The sequence below is a fragment of the Marmota marmota genome, unplaced genomic scaffold (assembly GCF_001458135.2).
Source record: "Marmota marmota marmota unplaced genomic scaffold, marMar, whole genome shotgun sequence".
In the NCBI taxonomy this organism is placed as follows: Eukaryota; Metazoa; Chordata; class Mammalia; order Rodentia; family Sciuridae; genus Marmota; species Marmota marmota.
The window spans coordinates 37096502-37109178 of record NW_026000016.1 but is presented as its reverse complement, the minus strand read 5'-3'; the positions used below and the strand labels follow the sequence as shown (position 1 = coordinate 37109178).

General features: G+C 47.7%; 1 protein-coding gene across 5 annotated transcripts in view; it reads right to left on the bottom strand.

Moving 5' to 3' along the window:
* Window positions 1–12677, bottom strand: part of Lamb3 (laminin subunit beta 3) — a 43268-nt gene that overhangs the window by 13134 nt on the left and 17457 nt on the right. For all 5 annotated transcript variants that reach the window (XM_048809455.1, XM_048809454.1, XM_048809456.1 and 2 more), the window contains exons 6-14: window positions 10940–11054; window positions 10315–10388; window positions 6959–7150; window positions 5658–5721; window positions 5135–5328; window positions 3185–3305; window positions 2254–2442; window positions 879–1034; window positions 268–464 (exon numbers count right to left, since the gene is read on the bottom strand). In XM_048809455.1, the coding sequence (XP_048665412.1) occupies window positions 268–464; window positions 879–1034; window positions 2254–2442; window positions 3185–3305; window positions 5135–5328; window positions 5658–5721; window positions 6959–7150; window positions 10315–10388; window positions 10940–11054 (1302 nt within the window). The remainder of the gene's footprint in view (window positions 1–267; window positions 465–878; window positions 1035–2253; window positions 2443–3184; window positions 3306–5134; window positions 5329–5657; window positions 5722–6958; window positions 7151–10314; window positions 10389–10939; window positions 11055–12677) is intronic.

The window sequence follows — 12677 nt, the reverse complement described above, 5'->3', positions numbered from 1 at the left end:
TCCCCCCCCCCCCCCGCCCCGAGAGACAAGCACAAAAGTCAAAGCCCAAAGTTGCTCTGCAGAAGGTGTGGCAAATATGGCATTGCCCAAGGCTGAGAGCCACAGAGGGAGGGACATCTGGTGGCCTTCCCCAAGAGGAACAGGGATAGAAGCATCCCAGCCTGACTTTCAAAGTTCCCACAAGGGTAGCATGAAGTTAAGACAGAGATGTTGGTGGGCAGACCCCCCTCTCCTGTGAGGAGCCCCTGGGGCCATCCCACCTCATACCTGGTTGCACTGGGGGCTGAGGGAGTTGTGCGGGTCACAGGCACATGGCTCGCAGCCCCGGCCACTGGCCAGTTTCCAGTGGTAGGGAGCGCACTGGTCACATTTGGGACCCACCACGTTGGGCAGACACAGGCAGCGCCCACTCTCCTCATCACAGGGCATGTCCCGCTGGGACCCCAGGATGCTGCAGTCACAACCTGCAGGAGGGCGGGCTGAGCTCAAGCAGACACCACGAAAAAAATTCAGCTCCAGAAGACACACATGCAGGGAGGAGGCCAGCCAGGAAAAAGCACTGGGCAGGGCGGTCCCCTGTGGATAACATGGCTGACTCACGACCACTGTGCCTTCCCAGCCACCTGGCAGCTTGGCGGCCGGCAGGCCCACCTTTGCTCTGGCTGACTCAGTCCTACCTTCCAACCCAGGGCCTGTGCTGCCACCTGCTGGTGGCTAGTAGCACAGCACTTGTGCTGGGAAAGAAGAAATCTGACCTACCAGCCCAACCCCACTGTCTGCCCTTGAGTGGGATTTCCTCTGAAGACAGCAGCGCAAGATTTGGACTGGGGGCCCATGCAGCCCACCCCACACCACACTGGGCCAGGTCCCCTACTCACGGTGGCAGCCCTGTGGGTTGGTGTAGGTGAGTCCTGTGAAGCCTGGCTTGCAAAGGTCACAGCGCTCTCCCTGCACATGTTCTTTGCACACACATTGCCCGGTTACTGGGTCACAGGGAGCCCCTGGCACTGCCCCATCTGGATCACACTCACAAGCTGAGAGACAAAAGCAGCCGTGGCAATAATAAAGAAATTTTGAGAGCTCAAAGCAGATTCTAGGAGCCACACTGCCTGGTTCAAATCTTTGTTCCACCATCGGTTATTTGTTAATCTTACAACCTCAATCAAGTACTTTATACCCCTTTGCACCTCTGTTTCTTCATCTGTATAATGGGAAAATAATACATCCCTCCTAGCTTCTTATGAGTAATAAAAGAGTAAATATCAATTAGGTAGAAAGACAGTTGAGGATGTTAAACACTATACCAGTATTTTGGTTTTCATGATTTACCAAACAACTACTATGTACCAAGCACTGAACCAGGCACTCTCCAATGTTGTCTCATAATACTCATGATAACCCTGAAATGTGAGGATTCTAATCCCCACTGTACTGATGAGGAAGCTGAGGCTCTGAGATGCTAAAGAACTTACTAAAGGTCACATTGTCACATTGCAAGTGAACGCTGAACACAAGAGTCAAACTCAAGTGTGTCTCAGTCTTTCCATAAACAAATAATATCAACAGGAAGTGACCCAGCTTTCCCCTACCAGACTCCTTGGCCTCTATTATGCTTTTCAAAACAAAGTACTCCTTCATTGCCAAAGTCTTGGCTGATTAAAACCGCCTCCACCCACCTGCCTCAGTCTAGTTTGCTCTCTCCTGTGTGCAGCTTGAGCCCTTGTGGGCATGTTAGCCGCCTCTGACTGTTCCAGCCCCTTACATTCATGCGTTCATTCAACAAGCATTCCTTGAGCATCGATTATTTGTTAGTCAATTGTGTTAGGACCAGAGAAAATAAGACAGGATCTTGGAAGAGTTATCGATATTGAGTAAATGGAAAAACAAGTATCAAACCACATTGCCACATGGTAAAGGCAACATCATGGGCAAAGAGATTTCATTCCTCTTTTGTGTGTATGCTTTATATTACCAGACCACAGGAGCCATAGCTTACATTTATTTTTTTCTCTTCTATGCCCAAAGTAAGGCTATGTACTGATTGGCTCATTGATTGATGGTCCACTGAGGTTAAATGATTTGTTTAATAGTACACAGCTAAGTTAAAAGAACCACCACAAGTCCTGATTTATGACCAAGTCTTTGTGCTCCCCAATGGCCTTTATATCCCCAGGGACATGTGTCCTTTTGTAACTAGAGAAAGTGGGGAGTAATGGATGAATGACACTCTGGGTCCCTGGGGCCCCTACTCACGAATACAGGTCTCTTGAATAGGGGCGCCTGGTCGCCGGTTCCGGAAATAGTGCAGCTGACACCGCTCACAGTTCTTGCCCTCAGTGTGGTCCCGGCAATTGTCACACACACCTCCATGTGCCCCTTGGCTGGCAGCAAATACAGATGGGTCGAAGTGACATGTCTCTGAATGCCCATTGCAATCACACCCTGAAAAAAAGGGGATCCCCAAATTGATATCTGACCAGCACCATTGCCATCCACCAAGCATGAGCCAAGGCAGCTCCTTAGAATCTCTAGCAACTCTACAAGACCATCAGGGCAGGGAAATGGGGAGATGAGGTCAAGGAGCCTTGTGTAATATACTTAGGGATACACAACCAGGAAGAAAGCTAAGTAAAATGAGGACTCAGGCCTCCTGATTCCCAAGTGTATGGTGGGCAGGGGTGAAGTCAAGAACAGTGGCCTTGCTGGAGCAAAGAGAGAGCCCTTTGAATGGCCTATCCTCAGCCCTCTGGCCACCATGAATCTCCTGCAGGGTCACTGCCTTCCTGGGGCTATGTGAGCAAAGACTCTGACTCCAAGGGACCATTTGATGTAGAAAAACTGACAATAGGGAACCAGGTATGTTTGACCCAGGATAAAGCAACTGGAGGGGCCAGAGGAAGAAGGCTCTGGGGACACTGTGAGAGCCATGTGTCATCAGCAGAAACCAAGCCCTGACCCCTCCAGGGCTGGCTGAAAACAAGGCAGAGACAGTAGAAGTTCCCACCCAATCCTCTCTCCACCCCCACACAGCCAGGACAGCTTAAATTGCAAGACTCCAATTTGGTTTAGATTTCAAAAATAAAAAACAGATTCTCGCTCTGTCCCAGGCAAGGTCAGTGAGTTGCAGCAGGGTCAGCAACCAACTCAGTCATTAAAGGGAAGTGGGGTGACCCCAGGTTCTTACTTTGACATTCATGGGGGTTTTGGGTCTCTGCAGGTCTCCAGGGCCAGTTGTTATAGAAGGGGGCACAGCGTTCACAGTTGGGGCCAGCAGTGTTGTGCTGGCAGACACAGACATCATGGACCTGGGAAAGGCAGCCTTGGGTCATCAAGAATAATTAACAAAGGAGAGCCCCAGGGATGGAGCTGCCCTCTTCTATGAGACCTTCCTGCCCACCCCTCTGGTCCTGCCCAGACCTCAGGCCCTCAGGATGCTCTTCCTGAATGCACCCACCAGCCCTTGCCCAGCTCTTGTGACAGTTACAGTGTCCTTCCTACTGTTATTCTGTGTGTGAGAGCACACACATGTGAATGTACCCTCACTGTTCCTCTAGCAAGGATTTTACAAGCTCATTCTTTTCCCTTGGACACTCCAGGATGCCCAGTCCAAGGCTGCACCTAGAAGGTGATCAGACACCCTTGTGGGTAAACTGTGATTCTAGAAGGGTGGTGGGCTCTCTGGATATTTATATTCCAGCAATTCATGACTAAGTTGTTTGGCTAATGGGACTCTTACGATAAATCGTTACTAGGCTCATTAAGGTATAAAAATAGAATAGTTGTTGTGTGTTAATTGCCTCCCAAATTAAACCCAACACCCTCAGCTTGGCATTGGAGGACCCGTACCACGTTTGCTCCATTCTCATCCCCTGCTCCCTGCCGACAGCACAGCAAGCTGAGCTTTGAATCACTCCCTGTACCCTGCTTGCCCCCATCTCTTGGCCATTTCTGATGTTTTTCCTTCCATCTGGAATTCTCTTCTTCTGTATTCCCCAGCAAATCCCCACCCAGTAACTCCAGCTAGAATGGCACCTCCTTCCTAAGACCTCCCTGGTCCCTCAAGTTCCATAAATTCCAACCCTGGCTGCACTTCACAATCACCTGGGGAGTGTTTTGGGAAACACCAATGCCCAGTCCCAGTTCAGCTTAAATCTCAGGGGACAGGCCCAGGCATCTGTGCCTTTTAAAAGCAGTGATCTCCTCTCACCACACTTCAGTTCCTTTCATTTGTCTTATGGGCCTTAAGGGATCACCGGTCCGTCCCCTGAGCTGGCCCCTGCTAGACTCCTCTGCAACTTGGGGCTGCAGTTGGTCCAGGAATAAAGAACAAAGCAACTATGCCATGCCATTTGCACCTCCCCACCCTGGGCTGATTTGCATATTTCTTCATGTCCCTTTACTACCAGGACAAACACTGTGCCCCCATGTGCTGACAGAAAAACCGATGCCCCAGAAAAGGGCTTCTTTAGCCAAGGCTCTCTCTCTTCCACTCCTGGGCCTGGTTTCACAGTATAACACCCTGGGAAGCTTGTTAAACTGGGGCTTCTATACCCAGCCCTGCTGAACCCCGTTTGCAAGCCTGGGATAGACTTCCCATCCATACTAATATTACTCAATCACCTGCCCTGTTTCTCACACTGGATAGCCTTTACCCTGGCGGCACCCTGCAACCTCCTGGACCTTTAAATCAAATAATAAAATAGAATACCTGATGGTGGAGGTCCATGCAAGTTTTTCCTAAGTACCCAATAAAATGATAATTTACAATATTTTCATATTTACATTTTTAGATAATAATGTTGTAAATGGCAATTTACGCATTGTAAATACAGTACATAGCCCGGGTAAGAAGCTTTGCCTTAAGCTCCCCCTGGGCAGCCACATATACACTTATAATATGGTTTTGATAAGAAAAATCAAAACCATCTCAAGCTATAAAGCAGGTCTGCATAAATACCACAAAAGTCTAATTTCGGAAGTGACAGTTCCTTAAAATAATTTTTATTATTACTGAAATACTAAATACCCAAGTCTTAAGTTGTGTGTCCTCTCTGTGTCACAGGAGCCCCAAGAACACCCTTAGTCTGCCCGGTCCTGCCCTTTCCCCATGGCCCTCCCCACCCTGGGCTGTCACCTGCACAGCAGAGGAGGGACTTTCAGGGGCTGCAGGCTTGGGTGCACAGTGGTCAGCGTGGCCGTGACAGAAGCAGCTCCCCTGCAGACGCAGCTGGGACACTGCAAAGTAGGCGCTGGGGGGATAGAAACCCCTCTGGGGCATTGGGGCCAGCCTGGTGAAGTTGACTCTCAAGTTTGTGATGTCTCCCAACTCTGAGAGGGGCAGAAACAAGGAGGGGGAGGTTGGGAAAGGTAAAAACCAAGAAAGGAAGTTAGAGGCAAATAGTCTCCTAGGCCAGGATAGATTATAAAAGTATTTTGATAGCCCCATCCCTCTGTCCTGCCTTCACATTATCCAAGGGACCACCCTACCCAGCCCCCCACCTTCTCACAGCATCCTGCACACAATAACCCTAAGAGGCAAGCCAGGCAAGAATTATGTCAGAAAAATAGGAGAGAACAGGAAATTTCCATGACCTTGGTTCCAACTTGTTTCATTCCCCACTAACAGTCCCACTAGCAGGAAGAGCAGCCAAACTGACCTTGAATTTTTTGACTTTGAGTTGCTGGAATCCCAGATGCTAAATCCATAAGGTTAAGTTGAACCTATACAGAGGGGAGAAAGGGAAGAACCAAAGCATAACAGCGTGCCCCAGCTCAGAGCCCTTCCTTTCCATTCTGTGCTCCACCCTTCTTATAATCAGAGGTTCTTCTTTTCTGGAACATGAGAGAGACCACCTCATGAGCCCGCCACCTGCTCTGGATGAGCAAGATAACTGCTAGGCACTAAGTGAGTGTGTGTGTGTGTGTGTGTGTGTGCACGCATGCACGTGTGTGCGTTTGTACAACTTCTCCTCTCCAGTTAAAAATAAAGGTATCTCAAGAATTTTCTGATTTTCTTGGGCCAAAAATTATTGTGATATACATGATCTACACATGGAGTTTCAACAGATTCTAATTTTCTAACGTCATAGGATGGATGAAGGGGTCTAGAACCCAAGACTACATGAACTTAGTAACCATGGCACTCTAGACAATCCTAACTTCAATTTTTTTTAATTATTTATAATCAAAACCACTCAGTGGACGTGACTTCCTTGCATATCCCAGGAAGTTTTTAAGCCAACCCTCCACAAATCAGGAAAAAGTCCTGGCTCTGATCTAGAGTCTGGAGAGCATGGGGAACCTAGACTTGGATAAGGATGTAAATAAGGAGGCGCTGTCCCGCCCGAAGGAAGCAGCTATACAAGCTGCAGGCAGGGATCACTCGGCATTGGTTCACCTGGGTGCAGCTCTTGGGAGTCACCCCATCCCAGCCAGAGACAGGAGAAGAGAAACCAGCCTCCTCCACCAGGGAATGGGGAATTCAGTTACAAAAAGTTTGGCCAACATTTAGGAGGATTTGTAGAGAAGCATTCTGGGTGTTTATAGAATCGGGTTCTCATTCCCAGCTCAGGATTTAAATTCAAGTAACCTAGAACTCTTTATACCTGAATTTCCCTCCAAGGACTAGGACTGGACCAAATGGATGATTTCAATCAAAAAATTTTCATTTTTGTGTTGAATCCTGCCAAAGTGAAGATAAATTTTTGTAATTTTCTCCTCTCCATATAGGGATGTGCCAATGAGTAGCCTGGGAAGAGGCTATGGAAGAGGGCCTCAAGCTGCTTCTGAAATATCCCAATCAATGCTTGCAGGGCATCATTATTGGGGAAATCAGGAGAGACTGCAAGGGAAACTGGCCACTGGTGTTATCGCTTCTTCTTAAGACTCCTTGTGACTTTGTGAACTAGGGGACTTTGGGTACAGCTGTGCTTACTTTTTCAGGGGTCTCTCTACATACCTTTCCCCCATTTAGGTGTCCATTAGGTCTCTGGGGCAAGGGCTGGCACCGGGCATCTTGCCAACTCTGGGGCTGGCCCTGGCGGACCCGGGGGAAGGCAGAGGTACAGTCCGCAGCCAGGTACTGGTACACCCGCCAGGTCTTGCCAAAGTCTGAGGAGCGCTCAATCAGCATGCCTGCTGGCAGAGGCCCCTGGAAAGACACAAACAGGAGGACCCTGAGAAACAAAGGAAAGGGGGGCTCTGGTGGTGTGCCCATGAAACATAATCACAGAAACAGGTTCCTCCAATGAGGGTGATAGAAAGAGGCCCAGTAGGAACAAGCAGACTCAGGGGCATCCCCACCCAATCCTCCTGGCAAACCATAGACCACAGAAGTTTGTGCCCAGGGAAACTGTGGAAAGAAACAGAAACAAAATCTGTATTCCAGAAGGTGTGATCCCTCCTAGATCAGTCACCCCACTTCCCCCACCAGTCTTCCATGCCAGAAAATTCTCCCACACCTGCATTTCCCACGGCAACCATTTTTATCCCTAGTAAACCTGGGTTCTGTCCTTCTTCCCCCCCGCACCCACCCTCTCCTCATCTCTGATATGGTCATCTATGGCCATAGTCCAGGCTATGGTCATACTGACCCTGAATTATTGCCCACAGCATGGAACTCATGTCCAGCCTCTGTCCTGGACCTCCAACCACTCCCCCCACTTCACCGGAGAGATCTTCCTGTATAGTTTATTTATTTGATCATGACACTCCACTACCAATCTGCATTGGTCTAAAGATAAAATGCAAGCTCTAGGCATGATATACATATGTCCCTGTCCCTCTCCTCGGTGATTACCTCCATTCTGGGTGGCTTCCCAGCTTGTGCCACTTCTTATATTGAAAGTTCAGAAAGCTCCAAAACAGAACCTAAATCAGGTCCACCTCTCCAACTTCAGTGCCACTTCCTATCACCCCCCCCCACCACCACCACCACCACTTAGCCTTCCCCACAGTCTCCATCTTATATCCCCTCATCCATTCGCTCCTACCTCTTAACTCAGTCACACCTGCCCCATACAGAAAGAGCTCTCTCTTTGAAAACATACACATGGACTGTGTCATTCCTTAGCTAAAAATCCTCCAACCCACTCTTTTTAAAATCCGATCTTCTGACTGTGAGAGAAGAGGCCCTGGGTTCCTGGGCCCTGACTGCCTCTTCACCCTCCTCAGACACTTCCATCTCCACAAGAGTTTAACCACACCAACCTCACTCCCTCAACACCTTGGTGCCAGTCCTCCTGTTCTCTTTGTGCTCAAAATGGTCCTCCCCCCAGGGCATCCCCTCTCATCTTCTGTTCTCAGTTTAAATGTCACTTCCTCGAGGAGGTGCATTCTTCTGCCCACACCATGCTCATCCCACCCCACCCCACCATTATTTCCTATCCCAGCATCTCATCTCCTTCAGAAAACCCACCACAATTTCCAATGAATTATTTTTCAGTCTCCTATTTTTTATTTTCTTACTTTAGACCAGGATTTCTCAACCTCTGCACTGTTAATATTTTGAGTTGGATAACCCTTAGTTCGAGGGGCTGCCCTGTGCATTGTAGGATGGTTAGCAACATCCCTGACCTCTACCCAGAAGATGTCAATACTGTATCCACAGTTGGGACAACCAAACATGTCTCCAGAAATTGCCACATATCCCCTAGGGAAATGTAGACAGCCAAATCACCCTTGGTTCAGAAACAGCACACTAGAGCGTAGGCCAAATGGCCCATCTCGCTCACAGCTGTATCCCCAGCATTAAGCACACAGTAGGTGCTTCGTATACATTTTCTGGATGAATGTATCTTTAGTCTGCTGCCCCCTACACATTTACATCTGTAAATTCACCACTCATCAGTATACAGTCCTCTTACCTCCATAAATGCTTTTTAGCCTCCAAACCCAGGAGGGATTCACGGGCCCCCTCCCCAATTGTATACCTTCCTGTCTCACCTCCTGGCCTTGGTGCTTGCTATTCTCTTGGCCTGGAATGAACATCGCCTTTGTCCTGGTTATTACTGATCTGTGAAGTTTAATCTTCCCCTGAATGCATTCTCTGAAAACCCCACCACCACCCCATACCAAGGCAGACCTAGCTGGATACCCCCTCCCATGCTCACCAAGGCCTATTCTTACCAATGTCCCAACACCCATTACACTGTCACTACTAGGTCTCGGTCTTCCCTGCATATTGTAAAAGCAGCTTGAAGAGTGTTGATTCAGCTTTACTTATCTTTCTATCCCTAACATCTGACCTCAAACCCAACATGTAATCAATGTCCAATACGTGTGTGACAAGAACTGACAAATAAATGAATGGGTGAAGCATAATAAAGCAATGAGACCATTTAAGAGTGTCCATCCAAGTGACAGTTGCCCTTCAAAATTGTCACCTTTCGAGACTGGGCATCCATTCAAACAATGCGGTCCTTTCTCAAAATACTCTTGACCTTTACATAAGGCATGGCTCTTAGAGCCAACTTTCTCAGTCATGTAAGAAATTAGGTCCTATTACTTTTTAACTCCAAGCACTTTTTAACTCTTGAAAATCATATTGCTTTTCCTGATCATCTAATCTTATTAACCAAACTTGATCCTTTCACATTTAATGATTTCTGTAGAAATAATGAAATCAAAGCTTCTGTGGAAAGAAAAAAATGACCTGTCACAAATGAATGAATGTATTCCACCGGGCACAGTGGTACACACGTGTAATCCCAGTGACATGGGAGGTTGAGGCAGGAAGATTGTAAATTTGAGGCCAATCCCAGTAACTTAGTGAGGCCCTAAGCAAGGGAAGAATGAAGGAAATGTCCTCTCTAAAAGGATTATCTCAGAAATTAGTCCAGGAATCTGAAAATAATTTGAAAAGTAATAGCACTGGAGGAGTGGAAGGCCCATCAGGAGAGCCGTCCTAAAGGGACATCTTTCGCATGGATAGTTCTTTGCTATTGGCTAAATTTAAAGTCATCTGCAAAGTTATTAAACAGAGTATACCAGAATACACAGTGGATAATAAGCAATTGGGCCCACCAGAATCAGTACTTGGCAGAGTTGAGTTAAGCAGATGGGTTAAGGATAGGGGATACAGAGAGGAAGAGAACAGATAATCTTGACATAAACAAGACAGGGAGCCTAGCAACACAACTCCTTTCAAGAGCCAAACCTCTGTTGCTACCTTGATATAAGCTCGTGGTAAATGTCTCCAGGCCTGGGGAGAGGGCCACGCAGCATTTGGTGCTATCACTCCCAGCCTGGGAGTGGCCTAAGCCCACAGAGCGCAGGACCGCCTCTATTATCCATCACCGTTTCCAGAAAGCACACCTTAAAATCCATTGTGATATCATGAAGCTGCAGTCTCCTGTCCAAATCCAGCTGCAGAGAGACAGGGCTCACATCTGAAAGGAAAAATGGTAAAAGCATTAGGTCAGAGACTTCCCACCTTCCCAGGCCTGCATAAGGTCCTGGTCTAGACTAGCTCTAGGAAGTGCAAAACACTCCAACCTTGATTCTCTGGTTTACCTCTGGGAGAGGAGATTACCAGTACATTTGTACTTGGGTGATCTATTCAAGATCCTGTCTGATTTTGGCCAAATTTCCTCCCCGCCATCACCTGATGCTTCTCACAGCTTAGTGGGTTTCAACTTGTCTGTCCACACTGATTCTGAAGCTCAATTCTTTCCATGCACCACCCATTGAAACTCCATAGAGTGAAATAAAGGCAGTTCTCTCTCCTCATAACCTTTCCTTAACATCCAAAAAGCTTTTCACCTCTAACACCCAATAGATCTCAAATATATATATATAGAAGGTTCTGCTTGTCAACCTCCCGTGCCCCACTGCCATAAGAAATACCTAGAAACCCAAAGGGTTCCTGAGCACCTCCATCTAGCCCCAGCCTGTGGAGCTCCCCCGCAAGTTTGAGCCCCTATAGGCGGGAGATCCTCACCGTTCTGGGACTGCCACCAGCGCGTGGGGCCAGAGGAAGAGACCACATTCTCCACTCGGTGACTATTGTAGTTGTGAGGCAGCCTGGAGTCACACTTGCAGCATTTCAGTCGCCACTGTTGGGGAGAGAGATGGCAGAGGCTCAGGGTCGGGGGGTCCTCATCAAATTAGCCCTTGTGACCTGAGATCCCAACATATCATGCCCTCTGTGGGAATCCTACCTCCAGGGATCCATTGATTTCATTAATACACTTGGAAAGGTAAATTTCTTAAAAACAGAGCTATTGGACATCTTTTGATTTAATTCCTTTCTGTCCCTACTAACATACAATTGAATAGTAAATAGATGTTGTAGCTATAAAGGGGTATAAAGTGGTGGAAAAAATAACCTTGAAACACGATGTTGTCTTGAAGAGAAACTTGAGAAGAGTGCCAAAGGCAACAAGAAGGAGGGGATATTTGCATCAATTTAGCGTGGAGTATGCGTCAGATGCAAGCTGGAAAGTTTTATATCTGATCTCCTTTACCCTGAAAGCCTGACTGGCAAATGCTGGGATTTTGAGGATCAGGAAGAGGGGACACCAAAAGAAGATAAAGAAATTTGTGTTTTCAGGGCTAGCTTTGTTAACCCACTTCTTACACTGATTTTCTTTATAAATTGAGTGTGGTTTGGACTAGAATCATTCATTCATCCAACAAATACTGATGGAGTAGGTACCAAATGACAGGCACAACTGTGGGCTCTGGAGTTAAAATAGTGAACAAAACAAAGGCCCTTTCCTCAGGGGGATGATGTTAAGTGATCTCCAAGGCCTTCCAGCACAGACACCTGGGATGTAGGGTCTCCCCAGATTTCATATTCCCTATCCATAAGAGAGAAGCCAGCCTCACTGAGGAAGTCCCAAGTCCCAAGTCACCTTCCCTGGACTGTGCCTATCTCTTCAAGTGCTATGAATCCCATGGGCTTCATGGTAGGCAAAGATCACCAAGAAAAATATATGACCAGGGAGGCCACATGTACCTTGCTCTTTGAGTTTGTGCCTATGCATACACATGCATGTGCACACACACATACATACACACAACACAGATTACAAAACAACTATGTCCCCGCTCTCCCATGCTATACATACAAAATTGCTTTTCTCTGAGTAAGCATGATCCCAAGCCCTGTGCTCAACTTCAAGAACACAATCCAGAGGACTACAAATTCTTCCTTCTACAAAGCAAAAATATGTCTTAGATAGAACTTCCCTACCCTGCTGGTCCTTCTGGGTAGGGACAACTGGACCTCCACATACCCCAGGCCTCTGCTTTTCCCTAAACCTCCTTTCATCACAATCGAGAAGGGGCTCTGGTGGCCATCTCTGCAGCCTGCTGGTTCCTCGGACTCCACCACATTCATAAAAGGCCATACACAGACGAGGCTGGTGTCTTAGAACTGAATGGATTCACTGACAGTTCAGTTCCAAAGAGATTGAGTGAGTGCGCCATGCCTGTGCCTTGACTTGTAGGAAATCCTTGCCCAGCATTCATCTTCCCCCTCCACTGCCAACAAAGGTGGGACCCGGAGAACACAATGGGGGAGCCACAGGCCCTGCCCTGGGCCTCGGCTTCCCACTCCACTTCCCAGCTCTCGCATCCAATCTGCAAAAGAAGAGAGCTGTCACCCTTCCTGATGCTTGGAGGCATCCTCATCATAATCAAAATCCGCCTTATTAAACACTATCCTTTGGGAG